Below are 16,235 nucleotides of genomic sequence, written 5' to 3'. Positions count from 1 at the left end.
CTGCTCGCGGATGTTGCAAAAATGTTGCATCTTTTATACAAAATTACACGGTGTTACAAAAATGAGGTTTCAAAATATACGCGGGCGGAGACCTATCAGGTTTTGTAGAGCTAGTCGCACTGATTACGAAACGGTATTTGAAAATCCCCTAACACCCCCAAAATCTGGAGTTACGGGCAAAAAACGGTTTTTTGGACCTTCACCTATTGAAAAAATTCTAGCTTCGTCAATTTTTTACCTATTTTCGATTTCTGATAGAAGATAAATATACCTCCTTAACAATGTATAAAACATGTAACTCGGTTAAACCACTTAGAATTTATAAGCTGTCAAAGTTCAAAAATTACATTTTTTTCGTCATTTGCCCAACTTCGGAATCAATTTAAAGTATGTGTTTTCAAAACAACATGCTATTTAAAAAATATATTCTAAAACTATATCTATTTCCCAATCAATCGAGGTATTTTTTATGAAAATCACTTCAAAATTGGCTTAAATTTTTCGATTTCAACCCAGATACAGAAATTCGAACTTTTAGGTATAGAACAAAAATGTTGTTCCGGCACGTAGTAGGATAACTTGGGCGCCAGGATTTGATAACGGGTTTTTGTAGAGGAGCTCAATACAAACATTTTTTTTTTTGGGGAGGGGGGTCTATCTCTCCCCGTTTAGGTGGGAGGGGCATTTTTCTAAAAAAAAATTATCAAAATAAAAAAAAATTATTAAAAAACAACGGCAACACTTACAGTAATAAATTATACCATTTCCGAAAGGCAAAATTGTACATTTGATTCTAATTTTTAAATCAATATAATATAACCAAATGTTTTTGAAATAATCGATTTCAAAGTTAAAAATAGGCGAAAAAATTTTTTAAAACTCATTTGATACTACTTTATTGTACAGACAGTGAATTTTAGTAAAAAAAAATTACTCACACAGAAAACTGCCTCAATTGATTCCTTATCGAACAGTGAAAATTATATGTTTCTATGTCTTCTAGTTTATGAGAAAATTGAAAAATAAAAACAAATAATAAATATTTTGAAAAAAGAAAAATCTGATAAAATAATTTTTCAATTTTCTCAAAAACTAGAAGACATAGAAACATATAGTTTTCACTGTTCGATAAGGAATCAATTGAGGCAGTTTTCTGTGTGAAAAATGCCCCTCCTACCTAAACGGGGAGAGATAGACCCCCCTCCCCAAAGAAAAAAATGTTTGTATTGAGCTCCTCCACAAAAACCCGTTATCAAATCCTGGCGCCCAAGTTATCCTACTACGTGCCGAAACAACATTTTTGTTCTATACCTAAAAGTTCGAATTTCTGTATCTGGGTTGAAATCGCAAAATTTAAACCAATTTTGAAGTGATTTTCATAAAAAATACCTCGATTGATTGGGAAATAGATATAGTTTTAGAATATATTTTTTAAATAGCATGTTGTTTTGAAAACATATACTTTAAATTGATGCCGAAGTTGGGCAAATGACGAAAAAAAAATGTAATTTTTGAACTTTGACAGCTTATAAATTCTAAGTGGTTTTTTAAATAGCATGTTGTTTTGAAAACATATACTTTAAATTGATGCCGAAGTTGGGCAAATGACGAAAAAAATGTAATTTTTGAACTTTGACAGCTTATAAATTCTAAGTGGTTTAACCGAGTTACATGTTTTATACATTGTTGAAAAGGTATATTTATCTTATATCAGAAACTGTAAAAAAATCGAAAATGGGTAAAAAATTGACGAAGCTAGAATTTGTTCAATGGTTGAAGGTCCAAAAAACCGTTTTTTTGCCCGTAACTCCAGATTTTGGGGGTTTTAGGGGATTTCGTAATCAGTGCGACTAGCTCTACAAAACCTGATAGGTCTCCGCCCGCGTATATTTTGAGTGTTACACCGTGTTATCGATATTTTGAATTTTTTTTCACTTTTAATGTCGATTGACAGTTTTTTTCGAACTTAAACAAAAAAAAAATGTACAAATAAAACTCTTTTGTTCAAATAACAAAAATATTCTTGTTTTATTTAATTTAACTAAACAAAGTGTTTTTTTTATCATTTGCTGTCTATATACTACAGAACTCTGATTGTTTGAGTACGTGCGATACAGTTGAAAATTTATTTCAATGTTTGTATGTTTTTATTATTTAGTTCTCTTATATTTAGAATCAATTAGATTAACTGGTGGAACAATTTAGAAATGAAAACATTATACAAGTCTTCACTAAAAAAAAAACATTTTTCCATGCAGAATAAAATTTATGTTTAAAACTATTTTAATTCGTTGAAAATCATATAAGGCCGAGATTAAAGCCGCCAGACTTTTCAATCCGATATAACAACCCATAAGGCTATAAAACTGCATACTCAGATTTTGGTTATTCCTCCACTCCAAAAATTTTCTTTGGGCTCTATGTCTAAAAGTTTTCGGTTTGTAAAACAACGTGCCCAATACTGCGCCCTTCCCGCCAAATTATCGTTAGCAGCATGGCGCGTACGATGTTTTTGTTTTCAGAAAAATCTTTATTACTTTTTTTTATAGACTTATTGGAGACGATGGTGATGTGAATGTTTTCTTGAACAATTGAGGAGTTCAGAATAAAAATGCGTCAAGACCACTTCGCTATAGGTTGAACTTTTAAAGTTCTTAAAAATTAAAGGTTTCGTTATACATATACATTAGAGTGTCCGCAAGAAATCGATTTTCGAAATTTGGTCGGGGGAACCCCATAAAAGCTCGATTGGATAAGTCTAAATGGTGCCGACACTCGCTCAAAGTATCAAAAATCTCTGTTTTTTCACTGTTTTTCGAAGAAAATTAGCTCTAGCTCCCAAACAGATGGGGTTATTTTCACTTTTTATATATTAAATGAAAGGTAGTGTTATTACACATAATTCAGATTTAAAATTTGTTTAGTTTTACAAAAAAAAAAAATATTGTCATCAATTTAAATTTTCAGTACCTACCTCAAAAAGAGCTGAAGTGCAAACTCGATTTAAAATGAAACTTTTTTTACTGTTTTATTTAAAAAAAAAATCGAAACATTTAACAGATTTCTAAAAAACAAAATACTTAACATCGTGTTAAATTTCTTATACATAATTATTGAAGTAAATACTAAAAAATTTAATCAAGTGACTTACTTAAAGTAGTTTTGGAAGCATCAGGATATAATTTTCGGCACTCACTGACTACCTGAAGTACATATGGTTTTTGTTCCTCATCTTTAGTTAAAAGATTATTAAAATCGGTTATTAACTTGACTCCTCTTTCTGCCATGTCATTTACGACTTTAAGTGTTTTCACTTTCTTAAAGTCTTCTTTAAAATGGGGGTTTTCGGGCCAAAGATTTGGAGGTTCTTTGAGAAAACTTGTGTCTATTTTCAATCGGCCGAAAAAGTTCAATGTTTCTTTGTTCACAATATTTTTTAACCCTGCTGTGACAAATTGTTCAATTTCATGTGGATGTAGCTTTGGATTTACTATTCTGTTGGTTTCTGTTTCTCTGTTTTTTTAAATTATGTTGGCCATTTCTGATTTTTCGCCATCTGGTAAAGTTGGGTCAAAGAACGCCAGACCTACCAGCTCTGAACTCAAATACCATAAATGGTTTGAGAATTTAGCAAGAGCCTTCTCTGAAATGTCTTTGTCTATCTTGCGGTATTCAATGAAATCACGCAAAAGATCAAGATCTTGTTTAGGAGCCAGATAAGCTCTTGGGGCATTAAACCAAGCCTTGCAGTAAATTTTTACGATGAAAACGCAGATATCACCGAGAGCGTTACGTTCCTCGTTACTCATTTTAAACTGGCTTCGAAACATGAATATTTTTAAGCTATAAATAGCTTTGGCCATCCACCTAGCATGATGAGTGGCTCCTGGTGTTCTGAATCCAACTACGCTTCCATCTCATTTTCCTGCTACCCGATGGCCCAGAGGTTGCCTGAGATAGAGAAACATCCATTCTATCCCCATCCGCAGAATTCTGGCTATATACTTCTTCTTGAGCTTCCTCCTCCGTCCCCTGTGTTTCCGCGTCATCTTCAGTATCTTTTAAAATCAGTCAACATTAGCAAAGATCTAATTAAAATGATAATAATACTAAAGCTTACCAATATCAAATCTGAATTCTTCAATTCTGCGTTTTTTTCAGTAATGGTCAAGGCATCTCGATGTGCTATATCAAAGAGATCGTCCATTTTCAACGCAAATTCTTTTATTTTATTTTTGGTGCTTTCAAGCGTTTTGTTTTTATTTCGTTGGTGATTTCTCCACTCATTGTAAAGTTTTTCTAATTTAACAATGGCATCTTTTTCATATTTTGTTTGAATTCTGGCTTTTTCCCAAAAAATAAGTACCTCTCGAATGACAAGTCTTGCAGATTCCTTTAAATTTAATTTTACAATTCGCAAATTAAAAAATAGTGTTGACAAAACTTGACGATTTGAGGGTAATTTACACCCTGTAATTTGATGAGACGGATAGCCTACAAGAAAAATTTTTTCTCGGGTGTTTGCTGCCAATGCCATATCAACGAACACAAAATATATCTGGAAAACACTAACAATTCTTAAAACTTCTTTTAATCTTAAAACAAAAACGCAACAGAATTAATACTCACATTTTAATTTATGTTAATTTATTTTATATACAAAGGAAAATTAGCAAAAAGCGAGAGTTTATCTTAATAAAATTATTGAACTACCAACGAAACGACTCGTGAAGCTTAAACTTCATAAAAAAAACAACAAATATGTATTTTACAACTGCATTTTATTTTGTTTCTATAAAAAAAAACGTAAATAAACAGAAAAATTATTTCTCTAAAATTTAATTTTTTTTCTATTAAAAGCTTAAATCCTGAAAATTCCATAACACTTCGTTGAATATCTTAAGATTTGTTTTAGTTTGTCACGACAATTGTCAACATTGAGTTAGCCCGATGTTAAAGCGCTCGCCTATCAATCCAGGCATAGCAGGTTCAACCCCCACTGGGTGCCCTTTTTGTTTTGTTTTTTTTTTTTCAGTCAATTTTACTCTGTGCTTCTATAATTGATAAAATTATTATTTATTATTATATATAATACGAGAAGCATTTCAATTAGATAGGTAACATCAATCTATAACATAGAAAGTTTTATTTTAAATCGAGTTTGCACTTCAGCTCTTTTTGAGGTAAGTACTGAAAATTTAAATTGATGACAATATTTTTTACTTGCTCTATAGGGCAAGTATTGGTTTCGTGTCGAAAAAAAAAATTGAGGTTTTAATCAAAACCAACATTACGATGATGGAGAATTCCGAAAAAGTGGGTCCTGCAATTCCGTCCGTGCGTCTGTGCGTCTGTGCGTCTGTGCGTCTGTGCGTCTGTGCGTCCATCTGTACACATTTCCACAGCCTAAACGGGTGGATGGATTTTCTTCAAATTTGGTATAGATGATTTTTATGGAATTCTGAAAGTTGGTTTTTTTTGTTTTTTTTATATCTCGTTTAGAACGTATACCTCCCATACAAAAAAATACGATATTACGAATTTCTCGAAAACGGCTCTAACGATTTTGATTAAACTTTGTATACGTAATATTTAAAGCAGTGGCAATAAAACTGCATTTTTATTTTTCTCAAAAAAGTCAAATAACAAAAAAAAAATTTTTTCATTTAACAAAATTTCGCCCTAAATGTCGGCTCTTCCCCAATATCAATTTTGTTAAAATTTAGATCCAGCTTTTAAAATCTACTAGTAGACTAACATAAAAGTGCTTTGAACTGCAAGAGCAAGTACGTGCGACCCCAGTCGTGCATTTTATTTTTTTTGTAAAACTAAACAAATTTTGAATCTGAATTATGTGTAATAAGCACTACCTTTCATTTAATATATAAAAAGTGAAAATAACCCCATCTGTTTGGGAGCTAGAGCTAATTTTCTTCGAAAAACAGTGAAAAAACAGAGATTTTTGATACTTTGAGCGAGTGTCGGCACCATTTAGACTTATCCAATCGAGCTGAAATTTTGGCTTTCTAAAAATCTGCAAAGGCGGAACATTTTATGGGGTTCCCCCGAAAAAAATTCGACAAAAATTTTTTTCTATGGGAGTTGCGGTCACTCTAATATACATACATATGTATATAAAATAGAATGAAAGAATGAAATTCTGGGGATATAGAGCTATTGATCTGTGAAACACTTATTTCAAAAGTTCCTTTACTTCCTGAAAAAAAATTATGCATAAATAACAAATGGACTTGGCCCATTCTTATTCTGATAGCCTCAATTGTTGATTAGATTAAGACAAAAGAGTTCATTATTTTTCATTCTTAGTTTTGGAAAAATACAATTATATGATGTCCATAATTCATAATTTAAATTGCCGCTTACGATAATTTGGCAGGAATGGCTCGATATAACAAATCAAAACCCATTTCTAATATCTCTTACTAGTCTGTCTCAGTACAAAAAAGTTAAAAAAAAGAAGTCATTTGAATAATATAAATAACTGTTATTTAAGTTTTGAATACATTTTTATCTTCTAACAAAATATGTACATATAAACATCCCATACCTATTAATTGTACACTTCACTGTTTTCTAGACTCTTTTAATGAAATATATAAATTTGAAGTTCCAGTTATTGGTTTCTTGTTTTATCATGACAGAACAGTAATAATGTTACTATTAAAAGAACAGGGAGTTTCATTTTTCTAACAGCGGTAGCAATATTTGTATCAATTTCAAATTTATACGATCACTGTGGCGAATGCGTAACATTTATTTTATGGGTCTTCAGCGTAGTGTCTTTATTTTCTTTCTCATGAAGGGTATTGAAAAATGAGTAATATTCTTTCTTTTCAGAAAGTCGACCAATTTCAGTGTAAGTACCTAAATCTTTATTAAATATGTACGTCTAATGTTAAAAATACATTGGATTTAGCTAGATTTTATGCAAGTGTTTTATGCATAGTACGAGCAGCAATACTTAATCGTAATTGATCAGCTATAATGTTATGTATTTATTCGCTCCAGGAAAATATAAATAAAATAAGTTCAAATCTTTAATATGCAAACTCCATTTATTAGGTATGTAGGTAGGTTTATAAATAGATCTAAATTTATGATATCTATGTTTAAATTTGCAACTTAACAAAAAACCAATTGTTGAATTGAAACTTTTTCTTCACATTTCACAAATAAATTTTAAAATTTTAATACATTTTCACTTTTAAATTCTGTGCAACACTTTCTACTAGTTATACTTTGGAGGACACTTCCTAGCATTCTTTTTTTTTAAATTTGACTTGGGGTGTAATAAGACCCAGATGAAGTACTTTTTTTTTAGTTCAATACTGCCTTTAGTATAGTAAGGCCTAGCTACATATATACTCTTATTTTTCACATTTTTTCTTTTTCACTCCCCACCACTCTATTCCCTTGAAATTTGAAATAAAAAAAGAAATCGTTAAGTTTGCTTAAGAAACACATAGGTATTTGATTTATTCAATTGATAGACGTTTCAATTAGCGGTGTAATTCATTGATACAAAATTTAACACTTATAACTTTCGCAGCATTCTGGATAAGGCTTCGAATTATCTTGTGGTATTTTTGTGCACTTATCTGGGGCAGTAGTAGATGGACAACTAAAATCAATAATTATATAATGAAATTTTGTGTACCAATAATTTATATGTATGTACTTAATTTTGCATTATTAAAACTATTTTGCTTACCCAACGGCATTCATTAACCCATTTCCACGGCATGTGTATGTAGCACACTTTCCAGGTGGTGAGTACTTTTCGCCAACCTTAAGGCTTTTTCCTTTGAAAGTACAGCCTTTTTAAAAGAAATATACATACGTGTATTATTTTTTCAAAATACTTGTACTTATATAGAAAAGATACACTCCGCTTCAACTGAATAAGCACACAAATTTTCAAGGGTATTTTGTGTATTTTTTCCTAAGATTGAGCTTTAATGTGTCATTTGATGATGTTTACCGTTAGCTTGTGATGTTGTGAAAACAAATCGGAAAGAATAATTCACAAAGTACCGCTATTTTTTTCGTGTTCTCTTACAAAGCGTCCCATATGGAAAAATGCAGTTTTTTTTTGCGTCAACTGAATAGACACACGATCTTTCAAGGTCAATATCTTCGTTGTTTATGAGAGTTTTGAGGTGATTGGCATACCAAATCAAAGGTTGAAATGTTCTCAATAAGAGTTTGTCATTTAATTAAAATTTAAAAAAGTACTAGATTAAAAGCTTTGAATACTGTCGACAGAGCTAAAATTAATTTGTTAACGGAACAAGTACTGACCGGGTCTACTATAGCTACCAAAATTGATCGGAGTTTTAGTGTGTTGCCTATTCGTACCTCAGAAATAAAAGTTTGTACAGGAAAAATATGAATTGAGGTAAAAAACGGCAAAAATAGCAGTTAATCGACGAGAAATTTTTAGAACTGCCTCCAATTCATTTGACTCTGGGGGAAAAATCAAACAAAAAGCTGGTGTTTCTGCAAGTGTTTCAACACTCCGCAGTGTAATTAACAGCACGGATCATTTTAACCCATTAAAAGTCCAAAAGAAACCACCTTTAAACAAGAAACAAAAAGGTATTCGTTTAGAATTTTCTAGACTCCATATGAGCTGGAAAAATGAGTGACGCAAAGTGGATTTTCTCATTTGAAAAAGTTCAATTTTGATGGGCTCGATGACTTCAATTATGAATACATGAAAATTGAACTTTTTTAAATGAGAAAAACCACTTTGCGTCACTCATTTTTCCAGCTCATATGGAGTCTAGAAAATTCTAAACGAGCACCTTTTTGTTTCTTGTTTAAAGGTGGTTTCTTTTGGACTTTTAATGGGTTAAAATGATCCGTGCTGTTAATTACACTGCGGAGTGTTGAAACACTTGCAGAAACACCAGCTTTTTGTTTGATTTTTCCCCCAGAGTCAAATGAATTGGAGGCAGTTCTAAAAATTTCTCGTCGATTAACTGCTATTTTTGCCGTTTTTTACCTCAATTCATATTTTTCCTGTACAAACTTTTATTTCTGAGGTACGAATAGGCAACACACTAAAACTCCGATCAATTTTGGTAGCTATAGTAGACCCGGTCAGTACTTGTTCCGTTAACAAATTAATTTTAGCTCTGTCGACAGTATTCAAAGCTATAATCTAGTACTTTTTTTTTAATTTTAATTAAATGACAAAATCTTATTGAGAACATTTCAACCTTTGATTTGGTATGCCAATCACCTCAAAACTCTCATGAACAACGAAGATATTGACCTTGAAAGATCGTGTGTCTATTCAGTTGACGCAAAAAAAAATTGCATTTTTCCATATGGGACGCTTTGTAAGAGAACACGAAAAAAAATAGCGGTACTTTGTGAATTATTCTTTCCGATTTGTTTTCACAACATCACAAGCTAACGGTAAACATCATCAAATGACACATTAAAGCTCAATCTTAGGAAAAAATACACATAATACCTTTGAAAATTTGTGTGCTTATTCAGTTGAAGCGGAGTGTACATACCACGGTCACCAAATACCATTGCAAAAATGCATATCAACAAGAGACTGGAGAAAATTAATTTCATATTGACAATATATCACCTACAAAGTTCTTCGAAAAATGGCTTGTAAAAAAAAATTGTTATCTTTTAAATAATTTTAAGATTGGTCAAACCAGAAAAATTAAATCTGTCTTAACTAAGGCAAGGTATGTTTTTCGTACAAAAACAAAACTTGACCATTTAAACGGAACAAATATTTTTTTGTATAGGTTCTGATTTGACGACTTTTTGCCCAACCTAAAATTAAATGAATTTTGTGCTTACAAACAATTAAAAAATAAAATAAATTGCTATTTTGGTATTTTGTGTCTGTACTTAATTACAAATTCTGAATAATGAACAAATTAAAAGTGAAGTGACTTTTTCTCATTTTTCTATTCAAATATACAGGAATTATTTCACATTAATTTTTTGGTTGAAATCACTATCATCAGATTTTGAAGTGATTTAATGCGACACAGATTAGGTCTTTACTAAATAAATAATAACAAAATAAAATTTAAGCAACAGTACTCCTAATTGATTTTCGATGGCTCTGTTTTTATTTACTTATTTAATCTTTTTTTTATTTTTTTTTTTTAAATATTGAATATTGGTAATCCCATAAAAGCAGTAAGGTAGGTTTATTTTTGTGCTTTATGACATAAGACTTAGATATTTTGAAGTGCACAACATTGACTGATAATGACAATGAACTCTGGAAGAAACGTATAAGCTTGCGGAGAAAGAAAGTATTTTCAGTGACCTAAAGAAGTAGACACTTTGCAAAAAACAACAATGGGGGATTATTTTTGCTTGAATATTATTAATGATATTTTTGTTTTGCATCAAATATTTTTTTTAAGATTATGAATTATTTACTTTACTTATGATTATTTACTTTATATTCATTTATAGTCAAAAGTCTTTAGAAAAAAAATTAAATCTTAATCCTCAAAGCTGTATCTTTCAATGATTGGTGCAAAGAAATCAATACTAAGACAATCCAACTACCGTAAAAAACACTTATAGTCGTTTAAAAAGATAATTTAAACTATAAAAAAAATGGAAATTTAGCAGAGGGACCGTCTGTGGATTTCAAATAAATTATTAATATAAAATTATAAAAATGTGTCACATGTTAGTAAAAAAGGGTAAACAGAATTCGGGCTGATGTATTGATAAATTTCAGTGTTTACAGTACCAGTTATAATTATTATTAAAACTCTGTTCATTCAGGTGGGGTAATTTTAATAAAAATTAACTTAAAATAAAAATAGATTCAATATAAAATAGCACTTACTTAAATCGCAGTGATAAGTGCTCATACACATATAAGCTCTAAAGTCTTGGGCGGCCCCTATTTTGTTTCGATTATTCAATATATGGGTCTTGTCACAGTTGGGGAAAATCTAGAAACATCTTCACAAATAAAAATTTCAGAGTTTGGTTGTTGTCAAAACTAGTTGTGTAAATTAAAAATTATTGACAGTAAAACTTAATCAGCTACCCGATATTTCCATTTTTTAACTGTCTGACGAATAAAGAGATGTTAGGTTCATAAACAATCAGATAACAAACTTGAATTTTTCAATCACCCAGTTAGCTATTATACAGAATAACAAAAAAATGTCAAATTAAAAAATATTTAAAATTAAATATCATTTTTAATCATAATTGGTTTTTAATTATTTCTATCTTCGTGACCTTTTAACAATATATTGAATCCTAAGAAGGCTTTTATTTTTTAATTACTGTCAGCTTTTCAAACGTGTTAATGTTCTTCTTCAGGACCTAAAGCCCGCTTAGGATTCAATACATAATTGTTTTTGTTTTCTTATGTTCTTCAAAACAGCTCTGACACACTATTTTTGTTGAGATTATTCCTTAGAATAATTTGTATTCGTCTATTTTTTATTTCAAGGAATAATCTATATCTGACTGTTGAAAAATTGATTTTCTCTATCTGGGGAATAAGTACTAACTGACTGTTTAACTGACTAAAAAAAAAATATCAAGTTTTTTTAACACACAAACATTGATGTATTGTGTGTTTGTGTCAATCTATTTATATGAACCTTTTTTCATAAAGCTTGAAAATATTCCTCGAGACAAAAATTATACCTTCAAATATTATGAAGTTAGAACTATTTTGTTTCCGCAGACGAAATGCGTGTTGCCACTAGCTTCTTCGGACTTCAAGGTTCATACAACTTTTTTTTTAATTTCTTCTATCTAATTTTAACACACTATAACTCCCACAACAAGCTATGTAAGTCTTTGAAATATCTTAAGGGATAAAATTGCACCCGGGTTGGTCGATGTAAGGTGGACAACTAAAATATTAATATAACACATTGAATCACTTACTAAAAAGAATCTTATTTTGTTACAAACTTACTTCAAGATATCCCATTCCCGATTCCCCACTTTTCCGGCATTTTTATGAGATACATTTTCCGAGAGGAGAGTACCTTAGGCCCAAACTTTACACTTTTTCCATTCATAGTACATCCATCTAAAAAAATATTTGTTATAAGTCTGTATATGTATAAATTTACATAATTATTTACATAAGATACGTACCATCAAATACCGATGCAAAAAGGCAGATTAACAAAATTAGTTTCATGGTGCGAATTTCACGCATTTATAGCCCAGTAATTTTAGGCATTTTTTACCCCAATCTGCGGAAAAATTCCTACTGGGCTCGATTTTGGTATAGACCTTCGTTACTGCGTTGTTATGAAGATGCGAAAAATCGACATTGATATCGCGTCCGCGTTAGAAGTTATAGAGGTCAAAAGGTCACGAAAATCAGTTTTTCGCATATATCTCGTGACCTGTTGCTTGGAGGTCAATAGATGTCAATGGAAAATCTGTTCATCATAAAATTATCTACAAATATTGTCTTATCCATTTTTCTGTAAATCCAACCGATTTCGGACTATATTATAACGTAGTCATTCAAACTACATAAATTTGTTCAAAGTTTCGATATGACTCTTAGAAGTAGTCTAAGATTGATTTGGGGTGTTTTGACCCTCAAATGTTTTTACCCTGAGACCAAATTGTCTCAGGGTAGGTAATTTTGACCTGAGGGTCAAAATTAATTGCTAAGATTTTATTTAATAGTTAGTAAGTAGCTAAGTAACTTAGTTAGTTAGTTAGTTAGTAAGTTAGTTAGTAAGTTAGTTTGAATATCGATTACAAGTGAAACTTATAAAAACGTATTAATTAAAAGCAAAAGAGATAACACATGTATTTTTCAGTATTCGAATACTGAATTATTCACTCTTAAAAAAACAAATTTATTATTACGTATCATGTATTATGCCTACGCTTGAAACACATGGAAGGCGATTTTTTCAAAATCGGATAATGTGCAAAGCGTAGGCCCATGACACAAACTACCATTTGGCATCACTCCCAAAAATTGCTCTCAAACGGTTTAGCTTCCAGGAGCGTTTAAAGATTCGGGGATTTTTCTAAAAAAAATTTTACCCTTACTTTCAAACGCGATTTTCTCGGAATTTTGAAAAAAAAAAATCGAAAAACCGGATTATACCACTATCGGGTAGCTGAGAATATAAACTTTCATATGGCACCACTCCCTTGCCTCTAGATCAAAGCGTTCAGCTCCCAGAAGTTTTTTCGCGCCCCCAACTTCCAACGCCTATATCGCGGAATTTTGAAGAAAATGAAAATAAAATTTTTGATGCCAAAAGGTAGCGGGGACTCTAACCTACATTTGGGTACAACTCCCATTCATGTAGGTCCACGCGTTCTCAAACCGGGAGAACTTAAAAGTAAAAAAAAATAGTCACGATTCTGAAAAAAAGGCATGATGTGGCGGTTTAACATGGAAGGCGATTTTTTAAAAATTTGACAATGTGCAAAGCGTAGGCCTATGACACAAGCTATCATTTGGCATCACTCCCAAAAATTGCTCTCAAGCGGTTTAGCTACCAGGAGCGTTCAAAGATTCGGGGATTTTCACCGACCGAAATTAAAAATTTACCCCAACTTTCAAACGCGATTTTCTCGGAATTTTGAAAAAAGTCGTAAAACCGGATTGTACCGGAATTTTTTTTATGATAAAAAAAGAAATATTTTACTAAAAAATAGAAATATATTTACTATTAAAAAAACCAAGAGAAAAGATCACGAAAAATTATCTGTTTTATTTATAAAAATATCCATGAGTTAAAATAATTCCATTAATAACTAGAACCAAACATCATAAGCTATGGTGTTTTATAAAAGTTTAAAATATCTTCATATTTCATTATACTTTCCAAATAAAAATCAATGTATCCTCTCACCCATCACAGCTCAGCTCAGCTTACTTTACCTTAGCTCACCCAACAACTCAGCTCAACCATCAGCTCAGCTCACTTTCAGCTCAGCTCAAATGAGCTAGCTCACTTTCAGCTCAGTTCAAATGAGCTGAGCTATGGTACATAGCTCAAAAGTGAGCTAGCTCAAAATTTGCGCTTTGTAGCAACCCTACAAGTTCCATATTGCTACTACTAGTGCTGAAGCACACACAATTCTCATAAAATTACTATATCGCACATTTTATGCGCAATTCATTTACTTTCGTTAACCATATACCGTACGTTCTGAGCCGCACAACATGAGTAAATTTCACAGAATAAATTGAAAACTACATGGACGCAAGGAGGATGAAAGAATTAATTTATTGTTCACTTGATAAAAATGTAAAAAAACTAAGTGTGGATTAATTACTTAATAATAGAAATTAAAAATAATAAATGAAATTCATTTACATACATATACTGAATGAGAAGTATAACTTCAGTCGCGTGTACATGTGTACACACACTCCTTTTTTATTTTTGTCGGACTTCAGCTTTTGTAGCATTTTATCACATTAATTTCCAACAGTTACATAGCACAGTGGTAAAGCATGCACCTAGTGACCCAAGAGTTGTAGGTTCGGTTTGATCCCCAGCGGCTGCCAATTTTTTCTTTTTGACGTGATAACGTCTTATAAATTGATGAACCATGGCAGCCACCACAATTTGAGATAACGGTAATTTCAAATTCAACAGGTTATAAATTTTGATCATTGAAATTTGATTAGACTTTTATGAGCATCCTGATACAATTACCTTTCATTTGGTATATCACACATAACGGTACACTAACTACAAGCTACACAATGTTAAATCAAAAAACTTGCGAAAAACCTCAAAACACCAGTGGAGATCTGTTGATCATGAACAGCCACATGGTTGACTTTAAAAAACTCTTACTCCTCTTGTAAGCATCTCAGGAATTTGATATGAAAGGTGAAACAACAGGGGCGTACACTCCCTTGGGGCAAGCGGGGCGGTGCCCCGGGGCCCCCGACTGACCCTAGGGCCCCCACTGGAGACAATGCAGAGAAGGAAACTGTTAGCATAAATTGAGTTACTAAGTAACCAGGGAGACAAATTATGTCATTCAGTGTAATGTATAATGCATTGGTAGCCACACAATATATGTATATTGATTTTAAAAAAGGTTACCCCAGGGGCCCCAAAAAAATAAACTGCTTTTTTAAAAGAAAAATTATAATTTTATCTTATGGCCCCAAAAAATATTACTTGAAAAATCTTTGGCACCACAAATAATACATTAGGGGCCCCAAAAAAGCAAAAAAATATTATTTGAGGATCCTCAAAAGTGCTTCAAAACAATCCAATGGAAAATTAAATATAAATTCAGGGGCCCCAATATAAATAAATTAGGGCCCAAAATAAAAACATTACGTTATTGGGGCATTCCGAATATTACTTCAGAACAGAGGCCCCAATACCTATTAATTCTTGGCTACAAAAAAATTATATTATATTGTAGGGGCCTCTAAGCACTTAATTTTGAGGCTCTTAAAATAATTTTTCAGGGGCCCCAAAATAAAAAAAAATATGTCTGATGATGGAAAATAAAATATGTACCTATTTAATACTTCAGAACAGAGGCCCCAAGAACTATCAATTCTTAGCTAAAAAATTTTTATTTTAGGGGTCTCTAAATATTTAATTTTGAAGGCCCCTAGTACAAGTGTTTACTACTTTTATGAGAGACATTTTAACTAACTATAGCAAAGTGCATTACGAACATATTAAAACATTAAAATAAACCTAAAAATAAATAAGCCATACAAAAAAAAAACGTATGGCGTATACGTAATTTTTTTTAAGGGGCCCCCAAATATCAAAGGGGCCCCAAAATTTAGTCTTACCCCGGGGCCCCGCCGACTCAATGTACGCCACTGTGAAACAATAAGCTTTCACATGGTATAATTTTTTTTATAGGTTGTCATTGAAAAAAAGTTGATGAAATAGCGTGAGGACATAAAAATAAATGTTTTTTTTTCTTTTTTTTTATAAACTTTGATCGAGTTCAAAAAATTCTAGCTCTTTTTGTAGATGTCTCATAGACCTGATCGATATATGTTTTGGGCAATAAGACAATAAGCTTTCAGATGGTATAAAATTTTGTAAAGGTTGTTAGGGAAAAAAATGGAATTAATGACATGACGTGAGAAGATAAAAATTCATGTTTTTGTTTTGCTTTTTATTTTTAAACTTTTTGCGCATTGTAAAAATTTAAAAATGGTTTTGTTCTTAAGAAGAAATACTTGGCTTTTAAAT

At 31.4% G+C, this 16,235-nt stretch overlaps 1 protein-coding gene across 1 annotated transcript; it reads right to left on the bottom strand.

The window, feature by feature from the left end:
- Positions 1 to 7,476: 7,476 nt before the first annotated feature.
- LOC129911999 (venom peptide MmKTx1-like) lies at positions 7,477 to 9,639 on the bottom strand. Its single transcript, XM_055990085.1, has 3 exons — positions 9,552 to 9,639; positions 7,733 to 7,838; positions 7,477 to 7,642 (listed from the first exon to the last, which is right to left on the bottom strand). The coding sequence occupies exons 1-3, from the start codon at positions 9,613 to 9,615 to the stop codon at positions 7,549 to 7,551; spliced, it is 264 nt and encodes an 87-aa protein (XP_055846060.1). The 5' UTR covers positions 9,616 to 9,639; the 3' UTR covers positions 7,477 to 7,548.
- Positions 9,640 to 16,235: the final 6,596 nt, after the last annotated feature.

Source organism: Episyrphus balteatus, chromosome 2 (genome assembly GCF_945859705.1).
Source record: "Episyrphus balteatus chromosome 2, idEpiBalt1.1, whole genome shotgun sequence".
Classification (NCBI taxonomy): Eukaryota; Metazoa; Arthropoda; class Insecta; order Diptera; family Syrphidae; genus Episyrphus; species Episyrphus balteatus.
The sequence above is the reverse complement of the archived record's forward strand: the minus strand, read 5'-3'. Positions and strand labels throughout refer to the sequence as shown.

Bases quoted from the DNA above. Each gene is read 5' to 3' on its own strand.
- LOC129911999 (XM_055990085.1), bottom strand. From the start codon at position 9,615: ATGAAATTAATTTTCTCCAGTCTCTTGTTGATATGCATTTTTGCAATG. The intron at 7,839-9,551 runs GTATGTACACTC...TCTTTTAAAAAG, and splicing joins AATGGTATTTGGTGACCGTG to GCTGTACTTTCAAAGGAAAA. The intron at 7,643-7,732 runs GTAAGCAAAATA...TATTGATTTTAG, and splicing joins GGGTTAATGAATGCCGTTGG to TTGTCCATCTACTACTGCCC.